This window comes from Pyrgilauda ruficollis, unplaced genomic scaffold (assembly GCF_017590135.1).
Source record: "Pyrgilauda ruficollis isolate IOZ18807 unplaced genomic scaffold, ASM1759013v1 scaffold260, whole genome shotgun sequence".
Classification (NCBI taxonomy): domain Eukaryota; kingdom Metazoa; phylum Chordata; class Aves; order Passeriformes; family Passeridae; genus Pyrgilauda; species Pyrgilauda ruficollis.
In genome coordinates this window covers 230,155-257,534 of record NW_024523934.1, presented here as the reverse complement: position 1 = coordinate 257,534, position 27,380 = coordinate 230,155, and the positions used below count along the sequence as shown (strand labels likewise).

Genomic DNA, 27,380 nt, shown 5'->3' with positions numbered 1-27,380 from the left:
TGAAGTATCAATGTGTTTACAAGAAGGAACTTAAACTAGACTATCTTGATACATCTTAGATAAATGTGTTTATAAGCAACAGGCAATGTTAAATCTCTTGTAAGCAGCATTCACCACACCAAGGTCTCATGGATTATTTAATGCTTTCAGTGGGAGTTTTGAGCCAATGACCTCCATATGTCCACTGGCACCTAATTTATGCTGCTTTTTCAATGAGAAAATCACTAAGAGAATAACCAAGCCCGTAGTGGATATGAGACACCTTGGGCTGCACCAAGAGCAGCATGGGCAGCAGGGTGAGTAAGGTGAGTCTCCTTTTTCACTCTGTTCTCATCCCACCTGGAGCACTTCATCCAGCTCTGGAAACCAGGATACAAGAAAGATGTGGAGCAGTAAAGTGGGCCCACAGGAGACCATGCAAACTATTAGAGGACTCTCCTATGGAGATAGGGCAGAGAGCTGGGATTGTTCATCCTGGAAAAGGCTTTATGGAAGCTTTATTGCAGCTTTTCAGTATACAAAGAGATTTTTAAAGAAAAATGGAGAGTGATTTTTTACCAAGGCTTCTAGCGACAGGACAAGGGATAATGGTTTTAAGCTGAAAGAGACAGGCTGACAAAATTTTTCATGATGACAGCAGAGAGATATTGGAGCACACTGCACAGGGAAGCTGTGGTTCCCCATCCCTGGAAGTGTCCAGGTTGGATGGACCAACGTGGTCTAGGGGAAAGTGTCCCTGCCCATGGAAGAGCGCATGGACTAGATGGCCTTTAAAGGTCCCTTTAGATCCAAACTATTCCATTATTCCCCTCAAAAGTAACTACTAAAGAGACACAGCAATTGAAACAGATGGGCTGCATTTACAGCCTTTCTTACCTGCAGGCATAGAGCATGTTGGACATAAAGGTGATAGGGTTAGTACTGCGAGAGGTGTCCATCACATAGACAACAACTGAAGGGAAAGAGGAGGCCTGGGAACACCAAGTCAGAGACAGTTTGATTAGAAACTCACTGCTCAACAGCCAGGTCATTCACACAGCTTCACTGTCCAGTCATGCAAAAAGCACTTACCAAGGCCTCAGTTATGATGGTTCCTGATGCTGACCAAGTAAATACCTCAATTTGCCCTGGTGTGTCAATAATAACATACCTGGTAAGAAGTTACCCCCAAACAACAATAAAGGAAAATTAGTTAAGCACAAGGTCCTGTTCTGACTAGATTATTACCAGCATACAATGGCAAATGACATGATTATTCTATAACAGATGAGAAAAGCTTCTCCCAAACACTGACGAGATTTATAGGCATGCCTGAAAATCTCCTGTGTGAATTTTGTAACTAGGAAGCGTGTAATCCCACGTGCTACACATTTCTCACGAGTTGAAGGCATCAATTTGCCAGACAGTTAGTAGTGCAAAATCTTCAAAAAAATAATTAATTGCTGCCTATTTTGAAAAGTGTGAGCAGAAATGATAGTCTAATGGAAGACAAGAAAAGCAGGACTGTAATAAGCAGGCTTTATTTTTATGTATGTAAAGAAAATCTAGTTTATCCATTCTATGCCACTTTCCACATAAAATTTATAACAAGGCTGAAAAAAACAACTAGAAAACATTCTGAGAAGCTTTTCAGAATTTTGCAATTTTCCCACAATGATCCCAGACAAGCACAACTCAGTAGAATGTACTCACTTGGATGCATTTTGTCTTTTTTCAATAAACTTCATCACCTGATTGAAAAAGCAGAAGTATATTTTGCATTTAGGCTCACAACAGGAAACTTTCATCTTCATTTCATAGCAGAAACTACACACATAGCAGAAACTTGCACAACTACAGGTGAAAATCAAAAGGTTAAAGTCTTTATGCTTTTCAGAGTGTGAAAATGCCTTACTAAGGAGTGGTGAAAAATGCTCAGACCCTGCATAGGTCAAAAACAATCTTGATTTTGTGTGTGTTCTAGTACCTGGCTAAAGAAATTAGTACCTCACTAAACTAAAGGCAGTTGTTCCATGCCTCTTCACCAAGAGATCATCTGACACCAGTCCCCATCCCAGAACTGATTTAGTGCTATGATTTAGGAGGGCTGTCAATTATCAAATAGCCCCAGGAAAATTTAACAGGTTTCCAGAAGTGAGCTTCCCTACTTCTAAACCTGAGCACCCACATGAAAGATTTTATAGGAAATATGCTGCAACAACAATCCTATACAGACTGAAGGATGTTCTGGACCTGTGCCTTCTTCATTTTACTTTAAAACAATCTCTCATATGAAAGCTAATGTGCTCTGACAGCACTGTAGAATACGTGGTTCTGTATGGAGGATAACTCCCCAGAAATATGAGAAGACTACACAGTGCCCCCTGTGACTGGACACACACAAAACCCCCATCTCCAGCACACATCATGGAACAGCACACAGAAACCACCTCGTACCTGGTCAAATCTTGTAGCAAAGAGATTGAGTGAGGTCACTATTCCGCCGTTTGGGCCCAGCCCATATCTGATGCTTCATTTAGGAAAGCAGATGGTTACACAGACCCCATAGGTCGTCTTTGTCAACTCTGACAACAGATGCACTCTGGATACCTTGAGATCAAAGGACAACAGCCCCGATACACGATTAATACACCTCTGTAAGTCACTTGGCAGGGTAACAAATACTCTCTTACCCAAACACGTGCGACTGGCAGAAGCAAGAGGGGCTACGTGGCTTCTCCCTGCTATTTGTGTTTTAACTGCACAAGAACCAGCATTGACTCATAACACTGTTTTCTCTATCACTACTCTCAATACCCAAACATACTCCTCAGGCCCTTATTAACAAGGCACAGAAACTCCAGTAATGGCTAACAAATGCAATGAAGCAAATAATGCACTTACATATTAATTTGAAACTTATATTTAGGATGTTCTGCTGGTAACCCCAAATAAAACAAAAGCCAAAATCAAGAATCCTATCCCCCACCACCTTTATTCTTGTCTAAAGTATTAAATTTAAGAGTCATACTCACAAGTCAAAACCAAAGGCTGTGTGCTGTCTCCATCTGCACAAGCTATTACATAAGAGACCAAGGACCTCCACAGCTCTCTGGAAGTGCAGCCACTTTAGCATAATGTTACTGCACTACAGCCAGCAACACTGTGAGCAACAGCAAACACTCCCATGTCTCTGAGATTCAGAGAGACAACAGTGCTTTGATTACGGCCAAATGGAGAAATCATTTTCTCCATCTACTACAGGCAAGTAGGAATTTCCATATTTATTTATGACAAATAAAATTAAACTAGTTAAAACGTGGGGAAAAGGCTGCTGGCTTCCACAAAAACAAAAAACAAAACAAAACAAAATGGCAGAGTCCCTATTGCTTGTAAAAATTTACTGTTAGGCAAAATCATTTTTAGCACAGAAGAAAATCACCTGAGTGCCAAATCTTGTAGAACACACATTCCTAATATCACATGCAAGAAGTACACAGTCAAAACCTCTTGATCTTCATGCAACACTCTGCATTACTGCAATCCCCCCCATCTTTCTGCCCCTTAACACACTGTTCACGCAACAGATTATTTTCAAAAACTTGACATTTCAAATATCATTATTCAGACAAAAAAAAGGATACTGTTTCATGACTTCTTTGTACTTCACGGTGTCCCTGATATCTAGGGGAGATAGACATATAAGCAGTTTTCCAACCCCCAGCTGGTCACGATCAGCTAACAAAGCACATCTACCAATCTGTCTGTGTTACTAGAGATCCAGCACTGGGACACTGCAGTCATTCCCCTGGCAGCAGCAAAACAACTTGTGCACCCACACTGTCTTTCTTACCCTCTGGGAAGGCTGGCTGGCATCCTTCACAGAGGGTAAGAGACAGGATTGTCACAAAACTAGGGACTCATATGCTCTTTGGAACAGCTAAACATAAGATCTGTTCTACCGCTAAAATGTTTTCTCTAAAGTTAATGTCTTTTAAAGTGCTTTAAAGCTGTTTGTTGATAGCATATTTATTTGTAAGTAGGGAACCAGATCAAATCTGCTAATCCTTTCATTATTGACAAGAAAAAAGCCTCCAGAACCCAAACACCTCCAATCACACCAGATGACATAAAAAATGTACAGACGCATTGGAAGAATGGCTTTGGTTCTAAAAATACCCAAATTAACCACTGTTTGGAGAAAAGACCTACAATTTTTTAAAAACAGTCCTCAAGTCCTTTTATTAGAACTTGGCCTCTCTTAAGGGAACACAAGCAGCCCAGCTTGTTTTCTGTCACGTATTCGCTCCCGCGGAACACGTGAAAAGCACTCTCCGCGAACCGACTCTGTCTCCGGTGAAGGCCCTGCTCCCTCCTGGCAGACCCCAGGCCGCTCGTCCGGCCTGGGCTCCCGTCCCGCGGGGCGCAGCGCTCACCGATGTTGGCGGGGAAGGGCAGGCTGTGCACGGCAGGGTCCAGGTTGATCACGTACGGAGGGCAGCGCTGCCCGTGCAGGTGGGCGGCCAGGCACTGCGGAGACACGGGGAGGCGTCAGCCCCGCTGGGCAGCCCCGGGGGCAGCCGGCGACCCCCCGCGACCCCTCGCGACTCCCGCAGCCTCTCACCTGCACGAAGGTGGTTTTTCCGGAGCCGGCCATACCCAGCACCAGCACACACACTGGAGCGGCAACCGCCGCCGCGCCTGCCGCTGCCATATTCCCAGAGCCCACTTGTCCTTCCGGGGCGGGGGGCGGCCGCGGCCCCGACGTGACGCACACGGATCCGGTTGTGGCCCCGCTGCCGCCCGGGACGCTCCGCGGGCCCGCGCGGACTCCCCGCGCTGCACGGCCCGGCGCGCCACAACACCAGCAGCGCGGCGGGGCTGGAGGCGCTGCCGGGGCCGGCCGGGAGCGGCGGGCGGGACCGCGCGGGCGGGCGTGGCGCTGACGTGGCGGCGGCACCGGCACCATGCGGGGCGATAGTAGTGGCGGCGGCTCGGTGAGTGCCCGCAGTCTTTTCACCGATGCTACCCGTGGCTGCCCCGGAGAGTTTGGCTGGTCCGCGGGCCACCGCGAGATGGGCTCTGACGTCGCGATCGCGGGAGCGAGCCGGCTTCCCCGGACCGCCGGTGGGGTGTGCGGCCTGGCCCGGCGCGGTGAGCGGCCCTGAGCGGGCGGCGAGCGGGGTAGCCCCGGGCTCCCGGGGAGCAGCGGCGGGAGCCGCCTCTCTCTGCCCGAAGGCCAGGCTGTTCTCCGAGGCCTCGGGCCAGGCCCGGTTCTGTTCGACCCGGAGCCGGGCAGGACGCCTGAGCGGGGCGCTGCTGGCGCCGGGGGTGCGCTTTGTCCGACATGCCTTCGTTACAGGAGGACCTAGCTGATGGAATGTGCGGGTAGGAAAGAGAACGCGGGGCTGGAACAGGGAGTTCCCCAAAGGATACTGAGCCCTCCCGCTCCTCTAGGGGACAGTCGGGGCCCACAGGATGCCTGGTGTCCCTGCTGGCACCTTCATCACCTCCAGTTTCCGTTCCAGCTCCTCACCTCGGGGAGTTTCAGTGCTGTGCTTCTGCACCGTCTTGCCGGCTGGATGCTGTCTCCAGCCCGTGTTCCAGCTCACCGGAATGGCCCGCAGTCCACGGGCAGACAGAATTCACAGCTCCCATCTTTTCAGGCTCTGGACCGCTGTTTCACTTTTTCTCACCTGTGCAAGGAAGGTTCTTTTTCTGTTTTCGTTATGTCCAGCCGTTGGGCATTCCTGCATACATTAGGTCTCTGTTTTATAAGTAGGAAGTCAAGTGTATAAATGAAAAAACATGCAGAACTTAAACACCAATTTCTATAGATGTTTCCTTTATAATTGCTGTTATTAACTTCTCAGAAACGAAAGCCTGACAGATCATTTTCACTCTCCTTTTTTATTGCAGATCCTTAATTGCCACCGAAGTTCATAGTAATCTTTACTCTTATGCAAAATTTTTTAGTTATGAAAACCCCATGAATTTTGATACACATGCCATGTTTGTCAATTCAGTTCTTCTAATCCTAGATTAAGCCAGTGAATTGCAGCAGACTCTGCCTGCCTGTTTATTTATTTGCTTTTATCATTACAACTTCATAGCCCTGATTTTTTCTGGCTGCTTCTCAGTGAGGTTGCTACACATTTTTCATGTGGAGATTTCCCAAACAGTGCTGTTGACACTACTCTTTGGGTGTAAATAATGCAAACACAAAACATCCAGTTGACTTTACTTCCAAGGAGGCAAGATTTGATTGTGAAGTCACTGATCAAGCAGTTGTGAATTTTTTCCTGCTGCTTCCCTAGCATTTCCGTGAGGAGACTGGGGCTGGAATGAATAGGCACAGTTTAATCATTCATGTATTGGTATTAGTGCCTACTACTGAACTTCTTAACTGGTGCTTAGGGTGTCTCTCACTGCTGATAGTGTGCATCACATTTTTCTATGAAGAAGATAGGTAATTTAACCTTTTTTTTGTTTTGTTTTCTTTTTTTTTATTGTATGTTTTTTTTTGTTTTCTTTTTTTTATTGTATGGTTTTGGTTTTTTTTTCTTTTGTTTCATTGGATTTTTTTGTTGGGATTTCTTTTCAGGGTGGTTTTTTTTGTTTTGTTTTGGTTGTTATTGGGATTTTTGTGGTTTTTTTGGTTCTTCCAGTTTCTTAGCCGGTTCCTGTTTATGGCAAAATACTACCTTTGTTCCCTAAGTTACAGTTTTGGTATTCTTTATACTTCTGCTGGGCAGTGATTTTTATTTTCTAGTCTGTATAACTACTGGTTTTGTCCTGAGTTTTCTAATGAAGAATGGCATTCAGTCATTATTAGCATTTGAAAGAAGGTGGTGGTACGTGATTGTCCATGCACTAGGAGCCACCTACAGCAAATGAGTTGTTCAACTGACTTGTACACATACTTTTACAAAGATGTGTTAAATTACATGTCTTAATAGGAGTACAGCAAGTGATAAGTGACAAAAAAATCTTTGTTGAATAAGAAAAAGGATTCTACGGTGTGGATAAAATGAACATCTGGGCAGCTGATGGGGTATTATAAAGCAAGATAAAAATGAGGGCATGAAGGAGACTAGAAACAAGGTTCTTGGCAGGGTAAATGGAAGAACTATTTCATTAAGGAAAAATCAGTACTGTGTAAAAGCTAGCAAATTAGTGTCTGAAATATTTGTCATCAAGTGATAAAAGTATAGGCAGAAGACATATATGGGTGAATGTATTGGAGACAAAGAATACTCCATCACATCCCATTGTAGGGGAGAGATTGACTTTCATATGGGGGGTGTGGAGGGGCTCATCCCTGGTTTGATTCCAGTCCAATTCAGCTGGAGTTGGAAAGGTTAAGCACTTCTAGTTGCAGGAAACAGTGATTTATTTTTCAAAGGGTGGTGTATGCACATCTGCAGAGTTATGTGCACATGATTGTGCTTGGCTGCATAGTGAAACATGCTAAAAGAAAACGAATGATGCTGCTAATGTGAATTGTTCTGCCTTTTTAGGACACCAGGACTGGACATCACAGACAGCAGAAACTCAAGAAGTCCTTGGGAAATAAAAAGTATGTGAATGTTTTTTGTCTAGTTTGATTGAACGCAAGAAAAAAGCTGAGAATATTCTGAATTTTAAGAGCTGCAACAATTTTAATTAATGTGTTGAGAGTCTCAGCTGACTTCACTTACTGGTTTATAGGAAAAGTGCTTTTCTGACACTTCAGTGTGTATTAGCTTTCATTTATTTTTTAAAGGATTTTAGCATTGTGAAGATAAATATTTTAAGTCCAAGACCAAATGGTGCTCCGAAATGTATGTATTTTGGGTGCGATTGCAACTTAAAGACTTTAGTTTGAGAAATCCTCTCCCCATGCTTCTGCAGTATGTCGTGAAACATAGTATGTAATGACCCGACCTGTTGCCATCAGTGTCCCCTCCTTATTAATTCCTGGATTGATGTATTAAAGGTGAGCTCCACAGCTCAGAATATTGACAGAATGGCCATCACAGTCAACTCTCGAGTGATCTACTTATTTCAGTTGGTAATTGTAGTAGCAGTGGGATACATTGCAAAATGTTTGTGTTCCCTTTCTTTCCTCTTTACATAAATGGTATTTGCCCAGAGAATAGATACTCTGTGTTTCTTTGACACCTGATTCAGTTGGCTGTCATGTACAGGAATATAGATGTCCAGGCATTTCAAGGCCTGAGAGAAATACTTCAGAACAGTGAAGCAAAGTTCCCTCTATCTCTAGGAAAAAAATTCAGTGCTGCTGATTAGTCTAAAGTAGTCTTAAAGTAGTGTGATTTGTAGGATATATTGGAAGGTTGTCTTCATTGCTGAAAGTTAAAATTCTTACTGGCATGAAATCTTTAATTGCGTAGTGCCAGCTCTGATTCTGGGAGTAGAGACTGAAGGAGATCTTGCCCTTTTTGGGATGGAAAATGTCTCTTTTGTAATGATGGGCTGCAGAAATATTTTTATATTTCAAGGATAAGTGCATATTTTTCAATTAAGATTCACTTGCTCCTGCTTCTAAAGTTGAAAGTTTGAGGTAGGAGGAATATTTTTTTCTGTTCCTCTTGAGATCTCACTAATGTCATTATCAAAAAGATATACTGAAAAACAACACTGAGGACATTTTATCTTGCTGGCACTTTACAGTTCCCAAAACTCAGGAGATTCAGTGAACTGTGATACTGGTTTTTAGAATACTTGGGAAGATGAGAAGGATGTTGTCTGTCAAGTTTATTGTGATTGTGTACTAGTATGCATGTGTACACACAGGAATTCGACTTGATGTTTTCCAGGTCTAAGCAACTTGAGGAGGTGGAAGCTGCTTTTATAGGAGTGAACAGTGACTCTGAGGACCCAGTCACCAACGCTTCCTCTGCCTCCCCGAAGGGCCCAGTGAATGGGAGTGCAGAGCCCAGGAGCAAGCGGACCATTCGCAGGCCTGCTTACTGGTTGGAAATGAGAGGAATGAAAAACAGTGTGAACAAATCTTCAGAAAAAAAAGGTATTTATCACTGCTGCTCCAAGGCAAAACTGATTTTCTCTCTGGTTCTTCAGTGAGAGATTAGTTTGCTCATGAAAGACATGCTGCAATTCAGCCAAAAATTACAAGCTTGCTAGTGCTGCTCACATATTAGAAGAAATGAACTTTTGCCACTGCACAAATACGGGTACAGTTCTCTGACATTATGCATAGTTCCTTTTGAGTCACTTGTCTATTAAAGTAATCATTCTGTGCTTGAACTCAGTTCTATCTGTAGAAGAGATAAGAGTTACACCAATCATATCACAAATAAGCTTCAAGAGCTTCAAAAATAGAACCATCAACTCTAAAGATGTGGCAAAGGGGACCATTCAGTAGTATTTGGGATTAGATACAGCTTTTTTGGTTGGTAGATGATTATTTTTTTAAGGATGTCTTTATTTTCTCACATTTGTCAGTTTTAATTTTCTGATTTGGAATGGGTCTGGTTTGGGTCTTAGGTTTTTGCAGGAACATTCAGATTTCCTGGCCTAGGAGCTGTTTTCCAAACTTCTTGTGTGGCAGAGAGTCAAAACTTCAATCTTCTTTAATGCACTTTGTTCTTACCTCTAAGTCAAGATCTGTATTCCGTGCTGTTGTGGGGAGAGGCAAATACAGTAGCTTGATAGAAGTGAGATTGCTGTAGCTGCACAGCCCCAGGTGCAGTCACTAGCCAGACTGAGTATTGCTGTAGGAACAAACACAGGCCTACAACATACATGAACAGGAGCCAGGCAGATCAGCATGCACACAAGCAGCACCAACAGCCTCCATCCTTATACACTCAATCTGCTCAGTGCCTGACATTTGGATCCCAGTCTCCTCATTTGCTGGGCCATGGATGCACTGGCCCCTGAGGCCTGCAGAGCCATGTGGGGGGCAGGTGAAGACCTTACAGACAGGCTCATACTCACAGACCCTGCTTGGTGTCAGACATGACAAGATTTGTATACTGACCAGTCACCTATTTACAGGCAGGTGTTCTTTGCTATCCTCTTATACCTCTATTTTCCCCCACTTGATCAACTACAAATTGGGTAATTCTGTCCCTTTCCCTCCCTTTGATACCACTCCTGATCATCCTAGTCTTGTGTAATCCTGAATTGTTCTCCACTCAAATCCCAGGTGCTACATAACCCTAGGCAGTAAAACCACACTCTCCGTTCTCACTGTTTCCCCCTTCCAAAGGGGTTTTCAGAGAGGGGTTCCCACTGACTTATTCTTGTGGGTCTCCTGGGACAGAACCAGGAGGAAGCTGTCTGTTTCTTTAAGTCTATAATCGGTGTTCCATGCCTACCATTGTGCTTCTGTGCTCATCTGTATTCATAGAGACAAGATTTTGATAGGCTTGGGAATATTCAGGGCAGGCACGATACTGAGTTTCTGTATGCTCCTTTTTGTGTGAGTGCAGGTGAGGTTTTTATCACATAACCTAGCACTTTCTGTCTCTTTTATTGAGGATTATTTTTCCAGGCCATGCTGTGGCACTGTTTCTTCCATACCTGCTGTATCACAGTATTGTGGGCCATGGGGTGCCTAAATGTTGCTGAGTGAAAAGGCTGTGTCCAGTTTACTGGTGTCTAGGTGCCTCACAAGAAGTACGTTTTGTTTTGTTTGTTTTGTTTTGTTACTAAATATTGAATATAAGGATAAGATGAGGCAGCAGTAGACTCAAAGCTGTTATCCAGACTGAATACTGAGACTGAAACATATCTGTTCTTACTTATCAGGAGAAGTACTCTTGAAAGGCAAGAGGAAATCTGAGCAAAGGGAAGGCAAAGATGTTAAAGACTCTCCCAAGAAGAAGCAGAAGATTTCGGGTAATACAAATAACTTGTAATGCCTAATTTCAAGCCTACAAGTACTTCGACTTGTCTGCCCAAGTGACATCTTCTGGAGTCTTCAAACTCTGTTTCTGATTCTGAATGTTTTGTTCTAGGAAGCCATTGAATAGTGTCTGCTTAATCAGTGGGAGGTGATCTAACTTCAGTCTGTCTTAGAGGTCCAACAAAGGGAGGGAGGAAGGGAATTGTGGGAAGTATAGGCCACCATCACTTCAGTTTCCCAAAGGATTATAGACTAAATAATTGGATACATTGCTTGTAAACATCTGGAGATTGAGTAGCTGATAACATTAAGAGGAAATCAAACCTAAACACTTTTTTATTGCCACAAAGACCAAGGGGAGAAATGTGTGACATGAGAGGCCTTTCATTCCTTCAGAAGGTTTGTCAGTCAGTGATTAGGTGCAAAGGAAGGTGTACAAGTGGTGAAAGTAGGAGCAGGTGACACAGAAGTGTACATTTGCTGTCCAGTCTTGCAAGGATGAGGTTAGGAAAGCCAAAACCAGCTTGGAGTTGAATCTGGCAAGGGATGTGAACAGCAGCAAGAAAGAATTCTACAAGTACATGAACAGCAAAGGGAAGACCAGGGAAGCTGTGAGTGCACTGCTCCTCAGAGCAGGAGAGCTGGTGACAAAGGACACAGAAAAGGCTGAGGTACTCAATGTTTCCTGTGCCTCTGTCTTTATCAGTTAAAGGAATCCTTCGGGAATCCCAGGAGCCTGAGACCAGAGAGGGCAAGTCTGGAAAAAGGAAGCCCTACACTCAGTGAAGGAGGTCAAGGTTAGAGCACGTAAACTGGATTTACCCAATCATTTGCCTGTAGTCTTGGTTTAGTAGAAAGGTCTGAGAGGACTGGAAGTTAGCCTGTGTGACACCCATCTGCAGGAAGGCTCAGAAGGAGGATCCGGGAAACCACAAATATGTATGTGGCTCTGGCCTTGGTGCCATGGAAGGTCATGAAGCAGATTATCTTGGGTAATGTCATGGGGCAGCTACAGGACAACATGGTGATCAGGCCCAGGCAGAATGGCAGGTACTGCCTGACTCACCTGATGTCCTTGTATGACAAGGTGATGCACTTAATGGATGAGAGAAAGGCTGTGGATGTTATTTACCTGGACTTTGGTGGAGCCTTTTTGACACCATTTCCCACATCATTCTTCTGGAGAAACTGGATGCTCATGGCTTGGACAGGTGCACTCTTTGCTGGGTGGAAAATTGGCTGCATGTCTGGGCCCACAGAGCCATGGGGCATGGAGTGACATCCATCTGGCGCCAGTCACCAGTTGTCTTCCCCAGGGCCCAGAATTTGGCCAGTGTGGTTTAATATCTTTATTGATGGTCTAGATGAGGGGACTGAGAGCACCTTCAGTAAGTTCACAGATGACACCAAGTGGATTAGGATGTGTATCTGCTGGAGAGCAGGAAGGCTTTGCAGAGGAAACAGGAAAGGCTGGAATGATGGGCCGAGGCCAGCAGTGTGAGGGTCAACAAGGCCAAGTGCCAGACCCTGCCCTGGGGTGACTGTAACCCCATGAAGCACTCCAGGCTGGGGCAGAGGAGCTGGAAAAAGCCCTGTGAGTGTTGGTTAAGAGTGGCTCAACACAAGCCCAGGTGTGCCCAGGTGAGAAAGAGTCCAGCCAGTGGCCCCTGGGCTGTGCCAGCTCTGGGGTGGCAGCAGGGCCAGGGCAGTGCCCGTCCCCTGTGCTGGCACTGCTGGGACACCTCCAGTGCTGGGGGCAGCTCTGGGCCCCTCCTGCCAGGAGAGACCTGGAGGGGCTGGAGCGTGTCCAGGGCAGGGAACGGAGCTGGGAAGGGAATGGAGCCCCAGGAGAGGCTGAGGGAGCTGGGAAGGGAATGGAGCCCCAGGAGAGGCTTAGAGAGCTGGGAAGGGGCTCAGCCTGGAGAAAAGGAGGCTCAGAAGGGACCTTGTGGCTCTGCACAACTCCCTGACAGGAGGGGTCAGACTCTGCATCCATGGAAGTGACAGGACAAGGGGAAATGGCCTCAAATTGCACCAGGTTTAGATGTGATACTGGGAGCAATTTTTTGCCCCAGTAGGACTGTCCAGCCTTGGCACAGCTGCCCAGAGCAGTGATGGAGTCCCCATCCCTGGAGGGATTTGAAAGGCATGTGTATGTGGCACTTGGGGACATGGGTTAGCAGTGGCCTTGGCAGCGTTGGGGGAACTGTTTGACTTGATGATCTTGGAGGGCTTTTCCAACCTAAACAATTTATGATTCCAAGTCCCATGGGGCCTGATGGGTTGCACTGAGTGCTGAGAGCTGGCTGATGTCATTGTGAGGCCACTCTTGATTATCTTTGAAAGGTCATGGCGACTGGCAGAGGTTCCTGGAGGCTGAAAGAGAGAAAATACCACTCGTATCTTCAAGGACAGAAAGAAGGAAGATCTGAGGAACTATGGGCCAGTCTACCTCACCTCAGTCCCTGGGAAGCTGATCATCCTGGAGAGCATTTCCAAACACATGAAGGACAAGATGGAGATTTGGAGTAATCAGCATTGATTCATGCAGGGTCAATCACGCTTAAATCAACCTGATTGCCTTCTACAATGAGGTCACTAGCCTGATGAAATAGGAGTATAGAAAGATGGTTCATGGAATGTCCCTGTATTCAATTCTGACTATTGTTTCTGTCACCAAGGACTTGGAAGTAGGTAGACAGCGCAGAGCTGAACGTGACAGCAAGTGTACTGGAGAAAAGGCTAAAAGTGAAAGTGGTCTTGACAACAGAGAAAGAATTTTAAAATGGAACAGAGAACAGTGTAAAATTAATGATGATATTGTTTGGGAAGAAACACTGTTGCAGCTGAAAAACAACGAGCAGCCTCCCAGGAGTCAGTGCTTCAGAAGAGGATCCAAGATCCGTAGCAGATCAAAAGCGGACTGGGACTAGCAGTGTCATAGTGTTTTTTTTAAGTAGGCAGGTGTTAGACAGAGAGCTTTGAGGAGGAATGTAGACTCTGTGAAGTAATCAGACATGTGAAGTAATTATTTTGCTGTAATGCAGGGTCACCATGGAGTGCTGTTTCCAGGAGTAGGCACTGCAGTTCAGGAAATGTGTGGGACAACTGAAGAGGACGGGGAGACAAGAGCAAACAGCATAACCCGTACTGAAACAATAAGTTTTTTAGTCTAAAGAAGACTGGAATGAGTGGAGCAATGAGACTCCCCATGGTTGTCATCAGATGGACTCAGACAAACTGTGCACAGAGGATGTGTCAGTGTGAAGAGTTCCCATCCCCTGAGCTTTGAGTATGAAGAGCCATACAACTTACATTTGGGTGGGACTAATGCCTGCCACTATAAATAGATCTTGAAAGGGAGTAGGAAACATAATCTTGACATTGCTTTAAAAAAAAAGCATTGAACATTTCTGAATAACTTTGAGATAACAGCAGACTAAATAGCAGCCTTCTCGCAAAAAAATTCTGTTTTTTGTTGTAACAAAGCTAGCAGAACTCAGTCTTCTGGCTTGTCTTGTTTGTGTTATAACAGGGAAAAAACAGCAAACTGGAACAAAACAAAACTCCAGAACGAAACGTCACTGTGTTCAGAAAGAGCCAGAAACCTATGATGCAGGTAAGAAGAGGCAGTAGCTAAGAATTGTTCATGAAGCAGATAAAAGATAAATGTGATTGTAGTATTTGAATCTGAGCAACAGCTGTGCTTCTGGTGTTTCCATTCAGTAGTTCACTATACTGTTGACAAGTTGGAGCTGGCTGCTGTCCTGGCACTGTGTCAGTACTGCAGAGTAGGACTGAAAGGACTGCACATTGCCTGAGTGTAATTCCACGTGCTCTTGCTATTGCATAATGTAACAGGAAAGGAGGAATCACTTTTTGAACTGAACAAAAGCCTGTTAAAATAGTTGCATTATTAAACTCATTAAAATATTTATAGTTTTTACTCAGCAGAATATGTTTGCAGGAAAAACTCCTTAGCTGCTGCTGCCAGATCACCTTTTCTGGGAACCAGAGACCCAAGCAATCTGTCTTAGAAAAATAAAATTAGCCTTCATTCAGTGAGTGGAATAACTTGGTATTTGTAAATCACAGCACTCATTAAACACCCCAGTTTTCTGCCAAGTGCTGTTTGATTCACAAACTTTTCCCCAGGAGAGGGACAGCCTGGGTCTGTTATTATTGGGAAAAGAGGAGAGGCTGTGGATTTTGTTACGGTAAGAATTCAGGCAGATGGCTGCTAAACTACTTTTCTTCCCAGAACCCATTTCAGTAATTTATAATTCTTGTGGATTATGCCAAATTTCTGCTTGGGATTTCACAAAGAGGCCAGAGACTGAAAACCAGGGTGCTTTTCCCTGGCTGTTGAGTAACTTGCCCTGGTGGTCTGTGACTGCTTTTACTATGAAAACACTTTGGCCAAAAGAAGAGTTCACTCAGCATGCTAAAGTAATTGTGCGACAGAAATTAACAGAGGAAAAAATGTCCACTGGTCAGGTAGAAGAACACACCTTACAAGAGAATGGTAGGTCAAAGGGTGTTTGTAAAATGCTCCTTGAAAGTGAGTGATGTGTGCCTTGACATTCCATACCTGAAGCTGTAAAGGAGCTGGCATGTTGAAATGCAGCTGGACACAAGTTTGGTAGCATGTGACCTGGTTTTTTTTAGAGTTCACTGCGCACATCGAAGGAGGAAAAAAAAACAAAGATGTTGTGTTAGCACTTGGGTTCTAAACGTTGTGTTTTGACAGGTAGTATGGAAGAGCAGTGGTTTTTAGAGATTCAGGACAAAGGCCGAGTTACCTGTCCCACTTGCCGGGCCGTGGTGAGGAAGACTGTAGAAGGACTGAAAAAACATATGATGAATTGCAGGAAGGTAAGAATACAAGAGATGAGCAATGGTTTCTTTTCTCCTCTTCAGCTTACTGATAGAAATACCTGCCTGTTTTGTGTTGTATTTAAAACCAGTTTAATCTCATCACCATGTCCCTAAGCATGAGTCCTTTATACATCTCTAAGAACAGTGATTGGTGCTTCTTGCTCAGCATTTTGCTGGAGGTTTGGGGTAGTGAACAAAGGTGTAGTTATTTCATTGTTCCACTAGATTTTAGACTCCATAAAATCGGTTCTTTGAAGAGAGTTACCAGGCCCAAATAAATTTTTCTGCTCTCCTGCTCCTTTCCCCCAAAGAGTTTTCCATTGCTTTGGTTAATTTACAGTTAAATGCACCACGTCCTTGTTTATTTCTAGGAAATGTTCACATGTCACCACTGCGGGAAGCAGCTGAAGTCTCTAGCAGGGATGAAATACCATGTCATGGCAGACCATAACAATCAGGTAATACAGCTGCTGTGCATCTGAAACTCCTACAGGCAGAACAGGCTTTGGTCCTTTCCTGCTACACACAGACATGGAACATGGAGTGCTTTTTTCAAGTGTTCTAGGTTTCAAATCTAGTTGAACTATCATTTTTCCAGTTAGACTTGACATCTGCAAAACAGTAGAATGTTACCAGAGATGGTAGGCATGCAACATCATAGAAAGAGGGATGAATTTCTGTTTAGTCTGGTAAGAAGTCACACATAAAAGGCATTCCCAATCAGAAGGAAAAAGATTAGGCTGCAATTTCAGTCCTTTGCTAGAAAGGAGGAGGTTTTTCTTCATCCAGAGCAGACTAGATTTGAGGTAAAATAGCAGAAGCAGCAATTAGTTCTAATCTAACACTAGATTAGTACTAATACTACAATCTGCTTTTCTTCTTTGCTCTTACTTTAAAGAAGGCAACGTCTCCTGTTCTAGTGGTGAAGAATTAGAACTTTTGAAAAGGTCATTTGGAAGTCTGTGCAAAGTTCAGATAATTCACTCTGATTTTTTTTTTTTCATGATTCCCAGTACTGCAGTTTCTGAACCTACAGCTCTATCAGTAAATTATGCAGGCCAGGGATCACGTTCTGGCCCTGAGGATTAGGTCTGTCACTGAGTTCTATCTTTTTACTCAGTCTAGATGTAATATTAGGTAAAGTAGGAAATAATATACAATAACCATGAGAGAGAGAATAAGGGACTGGAGCTGTAGTTTTGCACAGATGAGTAACTGTTACAAGCAGTCTGCTTCACATTAGTCAGGCTGAGTGGACACAGTAGGACCAGTAAATGTTTAAGATGCATCATTTTCTGTCAGTTCACTCATTTTAAAGATAATTCCTCTTTGGTTTAACCCAGTCAGCAGCCAAGCCTCATGCAGCCCTTCACTCTCTCCCTCACCCACAGGATGGGGAAGAGAATCAAAGTGTGGAAACTCATGGGCAGAGATAAAGACAGTTCAATAGATAGCTTAAGCACACAAGCAAAACAAAAGGAATTCATTCACCACTTTGGCAGGAAAGTCCAGGCATCTCCACGACCACAGAGCTCCATCACACATAGTGGCAGCTTGGTACAGCAGATGAATGTCTGCCCCCTTCCTCCTCCTTCCCCCAGCTTTACATGCTGAGCATGATAGTGTATGCTCTGCAATATCCTCGTGGTCAGTTGGGGCTGGCAGTATGCTGTGCATTATCCTCATGGTCAGTTGGGGTTGGCTATCCCAGATATGTCCCCTCCCAGCTGCTCTTGCACCCCCAGGCCACTCTGGTGCAGCAGCATGAGAAAAGCCCTTAGCGCTGTGCAGGGGCTGCTCAGCAACCCATCTCTGAGCTATCAACCCAGTTCTCAGCACCGATCCAAAACACAGCCCCACACCAGCTATCACCCCAGCCAAAACCAGCAGAGATGCAGAAAGTCATCATTATAGTAAATACATGTCTGTAAAATTGTTAAGTTGCAGAGATTCAATTATTTTAGAAGCTTTCCTGCCCCAGTGTGAGTAGTGAATTCCCTGTGGGGAGAACTGTAAATGATGAGCATCCTGTGTTTTCCATTCATCTTTCTGCTGTGCTTTAGCCAGTTGTGAAGGAGGGAGAAGAATTGGATGAGCAGCTTGAGCGAGACCGCCTTCGGAAGGTTTTGAAGCGAATGGGAAAATTAAAGTGTACAAGGGAGGTAAGCTGCATTGTGCAAAGTGTCAATTAAACAGCAGTGTTTTATGCATAAATATGAAACATGAGAGTGCTGGTGAGTGTGCTCTGGTGCTGGCCAAAGCACGATTTGTTTCGAGATCTCAACTATGCTTTTAAGGCAGAGTAGCATAGAATCATAGAATGGTTTGGGTTAAAAGAGACCTTTAATAGACATTTCAATGCCAATTCTTTGTTGCAGATTTCATCTGTCCGAATAGACTAACATTAAAGTTTTCTGCCTGCCTGTCTCTGCTCTGTCAGGATAAGTGCTAGTACTTTGGTCAGCAAACTGTGGTTCCTGTTCACACTGGGGGTGCAATCCCTTGAAGAATGGTTTTCTTCCATGTGTTTTTCTTTTATGTTGACAGGGCTGCACAGGCAGCTTCACCAGCATAATGGGATACCTATATCATGTTAAAAAATGTGGGAAGGCTGCTTCTGAGCTGGAGAAAATGGCTATGAAGTGCCATCACTGTGGGAAAGCATACAGATCAAAGGCAGGACTTGTCTACCACCTCCGATCAAAGCATGGGCCGGTGAGTGCACCCTCCAGTGGTATCGGGGACTGGGATGGGACTTCAGCCACTTAGGCTTGAGACACGTGTAGGCTTTTGTCTGCTACTTTGTTGGGTAATTGTAGACCACAAGTGTTTGCATTTTTCCTGCCCCTGGATTATTTTGTCCTTGATAGTTTCCTTCTAGGAGGAGCTGTTGCTTATCTGTGACTAGGATGAAGTTTTTAATAGTAAATCAGCAATTCAGCAGTAAATTACCTGACTTTTGCTCTGTGAAAGAGTGATGCTAACGTAACTTGTGAGATGCTTTCCTTTGCTCTTAAAATACTCGCCATTGGAGCAGAACAGGCAGTCTTGTTGTCCATGAGGGTTTTACAGTGAATGATGGAATACTTTTCAAGACTAGCAACTTCATGAAGCTCTCTGCTTGAGCCTCACTGCTGTGATCCCTATGAGCAGTTCTGGAGGTCTGTCTCACCAGTGGGATGCACTTCTGTCCTCTGTCTGTGACAGTAAACTATTGGATTATACCAATATTACTGAATGGGACTGCCTTGGCTTGCCTGGTTCCTGCTGCTGAACCAAATAGCAGCACCTGTGGTGTTTTGCAGCCCAGAGATGCTCTGGCTAGCTCTGTGCACGTGGGGACAAGTCCAGGCGTGTCCCGAGCTCCAGTGCTTACGGGCTGGAGCTTGTTGGTAAAAGAGGGTCACTCCTCAGGCCTCCCTGTGCTGGAGAAACTTTTTAAGGCAATGCTGAAGAAGGAGTCGGTCCTGATAGAGGGTTTAATCCAGAGTTTTTAATCCAGAGTTCTTATTCTGGGCCACATGGCATCTGAATGCAGTAACAGCTCCACCAGAAGCCCCGGCGCGTGGTGTGCTCGTCCTTTTAACCCGGGGCAGGGGAGGGAAAACAGGGACCACCAACCAGGTAGGGGGGGCGGGGGTCTCAGGTGAGAGAGACACCTGGATGGGCCAATGGCCCCCCAGGGGGTGGAGGGCATCCTTTGAACCTGCCAATCACTCGGTGCTCCTCTGGATTTTCTGCTTTGATAGACAGTGCCCAGCAGGGCTCAGGGTGGGGGAAAGGAGAGGTGGTGGACACACCACCTGGGGACAAAACTTCAGGGGAGGGACCAGGGAAACTGAGGCACACCATGACAACACACCGCAACAGTAAACCATAGCTGATGCAGCCTATTTATGAGGGGTTTGGCAAAACATTTATTTACAGTATTTAGTGTAACTGAAATAGGAAGTAGTGAAAGAGGCTCACTTTTTTGGGCCTTCATTGCAGGTCACTTTCCTCCATGAGGAGAGAAGAACAGAGAACCTGAAAGAAATGAAACGGGAGCAAAACGACACAGGCAGAGTTCAGAGGAGATCTGCAAAGGTGGCAATCTACTATCTCCATGAGCTGGCAGGAGAGGAGCTAGCCAAAGAGTGGCCCAAAAGAAAAGTTCTGCAGGACTTGATTCCAGATGACCGGAAGGTACAAGGCCTTAAAAATACTCTATAGGGTTCAAGTTTATAGCTCTACATCTAATGAGTTGTACTGGCTCCTGCCCCATGTTTATGGCACATGGAAAGGTGTGTTGTGGGGAGGATTGGGTTCTGCTGTCTCTCTCTCACACAGTATTTCTGCAGCAGCAGTTGCTGTGGTGCAGTGTTTTGTTCAGGCAGGCTGTAATGACTGTAGAGTCCTATTGCTGGAATTCCCAGGGGGTACAAGGAGCATGGGCTAGCATAGGCTCAGATCACTCCTGCCATGCTGAAAGGCCCCAGCAATCCTTCCAGTCTCTGATACATACTGTGCTATTTCACAGTGCTTTAGACTTCTGAATTTCCAGTAGTGTCCTTTAGGCTGTGAGTGAAAGACAAGGAAAAACAACGGATTTCAGCGGGGTAAGGACATTTAGAGGAATTTTTGTAGTCAAGGCAATGGGAGGTTTCAGATTCTGATACTATGGCGGTTTTCCAGATTCAGTTATGTTTCTAGAAAGTTGGTGAGACAAGAGAACATTGATTATTGGGAGTTTGCCTCTTAGAGTAGGAGGAGAGGCACTTCTGTCTCAGCCTAGAAGACGAATTCTGTGTAGCCAGCATTACTTCCAGCTCTCGATTCCATCTTTGTCTCAGCTGAAATACACTCGTCCTGGACTGCCCACATTTAGTCAAGATGTGCTGTGCAAATGGAAAACGGAAATAAAGATGTACCGAAGAGTCCACTGCCCAAATCAGGTAACCCTTAACTGTTTCTGAAGTCCCAGGGGGGACAGATTTCGGGTCTGTATGAGCCAACAACTTCCCACAACCCTGAAACTGCAGTTGGTCTCTCTGTGGGAGACAAATCCTGCTCCATCTCAATATGGTTTTTTAGTGTAATCAAGGCCCTGTTTAGTCTTGGAGATGTCTGAGGATGCTCCTTTTGTCTTTTGCATCAAAGTGCCCTGGGGATGATCCTTTTGGGAATGTGTGTGAACACTTGAGAGCCAGTAACTTGGTGTCAGGCTAGTACAGTTTTCTCATCCAGGTGAGCAGTTGGTCACTTTGGAGGTTTGAATAGTGGAAAAATGACAGGCCTCCGCCTTTCTATCTAAATCTATTCATAGAAGGAATAGATAGAAGGAAGGAGGCCTGTCATTTTTCCACTATTCAAACCTCCAAACTGAGGTTTCCATAGAAGGAAGGAGTAGAGTTGGAAACACAAGAGTAAAGAGACTTTGTCTGGCACAGCACTTAAGTTTTCTTCATTGTACTAGACCAGCTTTAAGCCCTTTTCAACCTGGCCTTAAGCATTTCCAGGCATGGGGCAGCCACAGCTTCTCTGGGCAATCTGTACCAGGGCCTCAGCACCCTGACAGGGAAGAATTCCTTCCCAGTATCCTATCTAGTCCTGCCCTCTGGCAGTGGGAAGCTATTGCCCCTTGTCCTGTCATTCCAGGTCCTTGTCCAAAGTCCCTCTCTGGCTCTCTTGGACCCCTTGGACTGAAAAGCTTAATTTCTCACAATGCCTTACAACAATCACCAGTCAGATCCAGTGGGAAAAAATGGCCCCACTGGTGGAGGTGGTGGACATGTCCACATGATACATGCTGTCAGAGAGCCAACGATCAGTGGCAGCTGCCCTCTAGGTTTGGTGTATAGTATAGATGGTGCCTTCCCTCTGCCCTCCTCTACCCCACTCCCAGCACTCTCTCCCCAGTATTGAGGCTAGCATCATTTTCAAGATCAGAATTGCAGCCCCATGTTGTCTGTGGAGCTGTGTGCAGAGAGCAGCTGTCCTGTGTCACCAGCCAGTGACCCAGCAGCATGTCTTGCTCCTGCACCTTGTTCTGGGACCTGGGCTGAAGGCTGAGCACAGTGTGGTACCCCAGGACTGATGCCTGAAGCTCCCCAGGGGCCAAGCCTCTAAAGCTTCTCTTTAACTGAGATCAGGGCTGTTGGATGCTGTGCTCCTGCTCTGTGCCACTAGGCATGAGCAGTGCAGGAGCGAGAAGTGTCTTGTACCTGCCCCGTGTGGTCTGCTTGAATTTTTTCTCTGTTGCACTTCAGGCAGAAAGCACATTGACATTTTAGTCAGGCTGTTGATAGAGCATGAGAGTAACTGTCACAGGAGCTTTTTTTTGTCCAAGTGTGCTCAGAAACTGGAAATATAAATACTAAGCTTACTCTTCTAATGGTCTTTTTACCAGAAGCTTTCTGGCTGTGGAGGATTGGTATCTGCCTCCGTCTACCTCTCTTTTGCACTTTTGGGATTGGCCTCCAGACATAATAATGCTTTATTGTCCAGGAAGAAGTGATTTCTTGCTAGCATGTTTTTCACATTTGGTGTTTTTTTACTGTTTCAGGGTTGTGAATCTGTGTATGGCAGTGTCTCAGGACTCAAGTCTCACCTTGGCACATGTACCTTGGTTGGTAACTTTCCTCTTAATAGCCCCACTGTCCCTGTCCCTCTGATAACCCTTTGTTCAAGCTCTTGTCCTGCCACCTGCTGATCTGAGATCCTCACAAATTCGTGGATTCGTGGAATGGTTTGGGTTGGAGGGGCTCTTAAAGATCACCTTATTCCAGCCCCCAGTTTGGGTGCTCTCCTGTGTGCTAAGGGTGTTGCCATTGGAAACAATACTTGAAAGCAGGAGAAAGCACCTTACTGGCATTCTGTTTAATGACACAGCAGTTCTACCTGTAGGTTCACAGCTACAAGAGCAGTTTTTCCAGGTGCATTGCTGGAGACCTTATGGCATCTCAGAGAGCAGTCCTGTGCTTCATGGGCACAACCGCTCACTCATGTTAGTGCTGCTGTAGCTAAAGCTGTCTGCTGTGAGAGATGAGATGGATGGATGAGAGCTTCTAGTTTTTATTGCTATCTGAGTTCTATCTGAGCAAGATTTAAATGAAATATATAGGTTTATCAGCCTCCTGGTCCAGCAACTCTTGATGGAATTTTGCTTGTTTGTTTGTTTTGATGCCAGGGAGACTTTGTGGCTGGTAAATACAAGTGTCTCCTGTGTGAGAAGGAGTTCATTTCAGAGAGTGGGGTCAAGTATCACATCAACTCTGTGCACGCTGAGGTAAGGCAGGCAGAGTGGAACCTCAAACCCCAGGATGTTGGAAGTGGGGAGAGTGTCTTAAGAAGAAAATGCTGGATGTGTGCCATGTTTTACTTTTTCCTTGCTCACTGTTGGGAACAGGGTCATTAAACTTAGCTGGTCTTATGTGTTAGTCTGGGGAGTAAGTGTTGTGTCATGTCACATGCCTTGTCCCAAGCTGCTGCTGCTCTGTTCAGCCCTGCAGCATTTCCTGTGCCTTTAACTAGGCAAATGTCAAATCAAATCTGAATCCTCTGAGACAGAGTGACACCTAAGAACAGACATCAAAGAACAGAGCGTTGTTGGGCAGTTGCCTTTCCAGATCTTACCTTTCAGGGAAATCTTGTCCTACAAGGCAGCCATATTGTAAGCCCTGATAGGCTTTATTTGCTGTTTGCACCATGATCAGTACCAACCTGTTGCCTTCTAAACCTGCAGGACTGGTTTGATGTGAATACAACAACAACCAAAAGCTTTGAGAAGCTAATGAAAATTCGCCAAAGGGAAGAGCAGAAGAAGCAACGTAAGAAACGTCCTTTGACCAGGGGCAAAAAGAAGAGAGCTGGCACCCTGGCTGCCAAGAAGCTCCCCGCTGTTGGAGCTGAAAAAACGAGAAGTAAGAGAGGTTGTCCACAACGGGCAGACAACGAGAGCGCGAGCAGTGAGGAAGGGGCACCCCAAGTTGCACAGAGAGCTGAAGTTCCAAAAACCAGCCGCAAGCGAGGCCGAAGTAAATCCCTAGAAGATGAGAAGGAGTAGTCCTAAAGCTTTTCACTTCTGTCAGGCTCACAACCCACAGCACTAATATAAGCAACTGAATGTCTTTGGGACTGTGACTCAGTTCTGAGGGTGACTTTCGTACTGAAACTTCTGCATCTGGTCAGTTGTGAGGAATTCAAACAAAAGCTGTGGTGCAGAGGCTGCTTCTGCCAGTGGAGTTCCTTTGGACAGTGGCACTCACAGTGTACCCAGTGTGATTCCTGCTCTGGTTGCAGTCTCAGCCTGGTCATACTAGTTGCTTGTTTAGTGGTTTCCAGTGCAGCAAGTGTCTGTTTTGTCATCTTCCTCTGATGTGTGAGATCAGGGTTCTTTTTTACAGTTCTTCTCAAAAGGGATTGACTGGCACAATGTTTAGGTCTCTTCAACGGGGAAATCCTTTCTTGTGCAGAATGCACAAGAATGCACCCAAACTAAACATGGGAACAGTGCTGTGCAGAATGCAAAGACTCTGGCTTGCCCTGTCACTCTCCTGTCTGTTGTCAGCAAGGCTGCCACAAAAGAGACCTTCTCAGTATTTGCTGTATCCTGTTGCACAAGGCTCTATTTCATACCCTGGTGTTTAGGCTCCGCACCAGACAGCACAAGACTTGGAAGGGATGGAAGGTCATTATTACCCTTGTCAGGAACCCACTGTTCCCCTGGCATCTGTCTCCTATAATGCTGAACATTAAACGTGTGTAGAAAGTCTTCCAGTGCTGCAACAACTGAATGCTCTCAAGCCCTTTGGAGATTCACCAGCCTTTTAGAGACCTCAGTAACTGATGTACTGAGATGGCCCTTGTGTGCCCTCTGAAGCCCACCTGTTCCATGCTCACCTGGGATACATACTGCAAGACAGTGCCTCCCTGCATGAGCAGCCTGCTAGTGCTGGGACCAGTTTCCACAAAGCTGCCTTGCCAGCAGGTGGTTCTTTGTCATGCCAGTGCTCCCACAGTGTCTTTTCCCCCTGCTCTGCAGATATGCCTTTCATTGTCTTACATAACCTGTTTCTTTCCAGTATCGCCTCTCTGTGCAAATGAGGTGTATTAGCAGTGGCTTCCCTGTGTTGAAAAGGTTAAAAGAAGAGGGGTCACTATTTTAAGACATGTGTTGGCATTGCCTCTGGATCATAAGGAATAATATCTTCTTGTCTCTATAAATAATAGAATGTTAAGGGATTGGAATGGACCTTAAAGATCATTTAGTCTCACCCCCTGCTGCCACGAGGGACATGTCCCACTAGACCAGGTTGCTCAAGGCCTTATCCAGCCTGGCTTTGAACACTGCCAGGGTTGGGGCATCCACAGCCTCCCTGCGCAACCTGTTCAGTGTCTGAATGCAGCAGATGTCATAGAAGCTAGTAGGAAGCAGCAGCACAGGCAGTCCTATTCTTCAAAGAATGGGTTCTCCAGACTTCGTTATCCAAAGACCCATCATACCAGAAAATTGCAAAATTTGCACTGTCTGACAAAATTGCTGGTGCTGAAATTCCCAGGGAAGGCATTGCAGTGTGTGGGGAACAGGCAGGTTTGTACATGTGTGTTAGTACCAGCACAATCACATTGTTCCTGATGGGGGAATACTGTAGGGCCAAGGTGGTCTCCAGAGCTGCCTTTGGAACCAGGTGCTGCTGCGCTTGCAGGTGCTGTGCTGAAAACAGGCATGTAGACTGTGCAGGGCCTGTAGAGTCTGCAGTGAGATGGGCAAGATCAGAAGACAACAAAATAAAATGTCACCAGTGTGAGAATGTGGTTTCTTGTCTGTTTGCTGTGTGGTGCTCTTGGTGCCATCCCTCCTCCCGCAGCACACCCCAGCCCTGTGCAGGGCTGTCCTGCTGCAGGGTTAGTTGTCCTGCTGCAGGGTTGCCCTGCATGCTCTGGTGCTGTTCAGCTGTCTTCCTGGTTTCTCTTCAGAACTCCACAGCGCTGTACTTGGAGCAAATGTTCACTGCATTCCCACTCAGTACAATAAACCCAGGAATTAAAGAAGGTTTTTCATAGTGGTTTTCAGTCTAGAGTCCTGTTTCCTGTCCTTTATGAGTTACTAACTAGACCTGCTCTCTAGACAGAATCCTTTGTGACCACTTGGGTTTTGTAGTTACTTCAGTAACCTGCTCTCCACATAACATGGCACATGGAAAAAAGCATTCTCCAAGATCCATCCCTGTCCATCAGCACAACAGCAGATTGTTTGCGGGATTGGCTCAAGCTGGTATGAGGTGGTGGCACTGCTGCCAGTGCACTGCCTGTGAGGAGAGAGATGTGTCCTGGAGCACCTGCATCCTGCTGCAGTGGGGCCAAGGCAGCCGTGCTCCTCTGCTCTGAGGGCAGGGGCTTCAGCAGAGACGCAGAATCGCCTCCCTTGCCTGCTGTGCACGCTGCTGGAGAGGCAGCCCCGGACACTGGCTGTTTCTGGGCTGCCAGTGCACGTGGCCAGGTTGTGTTATCCCAGTTTTGTTATCCCTAGGACCTTGTCCCCCAGGCTGCTCTCCATCCATGGATTCCCCAGGTTTTTGTGGATGACATCCCTCCCAGCAAATCAATTGCACCAAGCAGCTCAGATGGGCAACAGGCCCTGGGGGAACGCTGCCCACTGCCCCAGCAAACTGGTCCTTGCTGTTACCAATTCTACTTGAGCAAGTACATGTTTAGGAAGAGATCCAGTTTTGAAGGAATCAGAAGTGACAAAAGAAACCGGCTAGTCACTCAATACTTGTTGCAGTGGTTCGTTGTACTAAAAATGCTGTGTCTTCTCATTGGAACTTGTTTTATTTCAGCCTCTGTATCCCATACTGCTGAGTCCTGGTAACTGAAATAGCTTTAGGGTATCAGAAATTTCTTCCTGCGTATTTGTAGTCGTAATTAACTCCATACATAATTTGCTGTATGAGCTAAAGAGGCTTACTAGTCTCAGTCAAAACAGGTTTTTCTTTTTTTTTCTGTTGTGCATTGTTCTTTGCTGGCATGTTGTATATCAATTGGTGCATTTTTCACTTTTTAAGTCCAGAGGGATGAACCAGGAAACAGCTGCAGTATTCTGTAGCAGTCTGGTTTATGTAAGATACAATGATGACCTTGCTCTGCTCTCACCTACTTCTTTTTGTCCTCAACTCCCTCACTACACTGTTAATATCCACTTTTACCCTCTTAAGCACATTTTTCAGTTGTTCTGCAAATGTCTCTGAGGACTCATTTCTTTTGTTTCTAGAAACTCAACAGGGTTTAAGGCCAGATAGCACATGATGAACACATTCTGAAACATCATGGTATATTTCACAGAACTACTCTAGCAGATACCTTAATAACTATGTTTTGTACAGTAACTTTTCCAGAAAGCTTGGGTTTAATATGCGGATTCTCCTTGCAATTGTTATATAATTTCATTAACATTCTTGATAAAGATGTCAAATAGTTGCAGAGTATGGGATTCTCTAGGACAAATCCTTATTTACAATTATTTAATATCAAGCATTTAATATTTTCAACTGATGCTTGTATAACATGTGGGGCCAAGAACAAGGCCTTAGAGAAATTTATGATGTCAACAGCTACTTTTACCAAAACAGACTTGTAATTAATTAAAGAATAATATTTACAGAAAACT

The 27,380-nt window shown here is 45.3% G+C and overlaps 2 protein-coding genes across 4 annotated transcripts in view; one reads left to right on the top strand and one right to left on the bottom strand.

Moving 5' to 3' along the window:
- Positions 1-4,948, bottom strand: part of GPN1 (GPN-loop GTPase 1) — a 13,132-nt gene extending 8,184 nt beyond the window's left edge. For 2 of the 3 annotated variants that reach the window (XM_041471289.1, XM_041471288.1), the window contains exons 1-7: positions 4,604-4,948; positions 4,416-4,509; positions 3,624-3,663; positions 2,437-2,503; positions 1,693-1,730; positions 1,072-1,150; positions 877-971 (exon numbers count right to left, since the gene is read on the bottom strand). In XM_041471289.1, the coding sequence (XP_041327223.1) occupies positions 877-971; positions 1,072-1,150; positions 1,693-1,730; positions 2,437-2,503; positions 3,624-3,663; positions 4,416-4,509; positions 4,604-4,948 (758 nt within the window). Of the gene's footprint in view, positions 1-876; positions 972-1,071; positions 1,151-1,692; positions 1,731-2,436; positions 2,590-3,623; positions 3,664-4,415; positions 4,510-4,603 lie in introns of all 3 variants that reach the window. The other variant, XM_041471290.1, reaches the window with a different exon arrangement.
- ZNF512 (zinc finger protein 512) lies at positions 4,839-27,380 on the top strand. Its single transcript, XM_041471286.1, has 14 exons — positions 4,839-4,976; positions 7,500-7,558; positions 8,802-9,010; positions 10,759-10,848; positions 14,391-14,474; positions 15,606-15,730; positions 16,105-16,191; positions 17,797-17,895; positions 18,281-18,448; positions 19,724-19,918; positions 20,566-20,667; positions 22,278-22,340; positions 22,902-23,000; positions 23,457-27,380. The coding sequence occupies exons 1-14, from the start codon at positions 4,947-4,949 to the stop codon at positions 23,775-23,777; spliced, it is 1,731 nt and encodes a 576-aa protein (XP_041327220.1). The 5' UTR covers positions 4,839-4,946; the 3' UTR covers positions 23,778-27,380.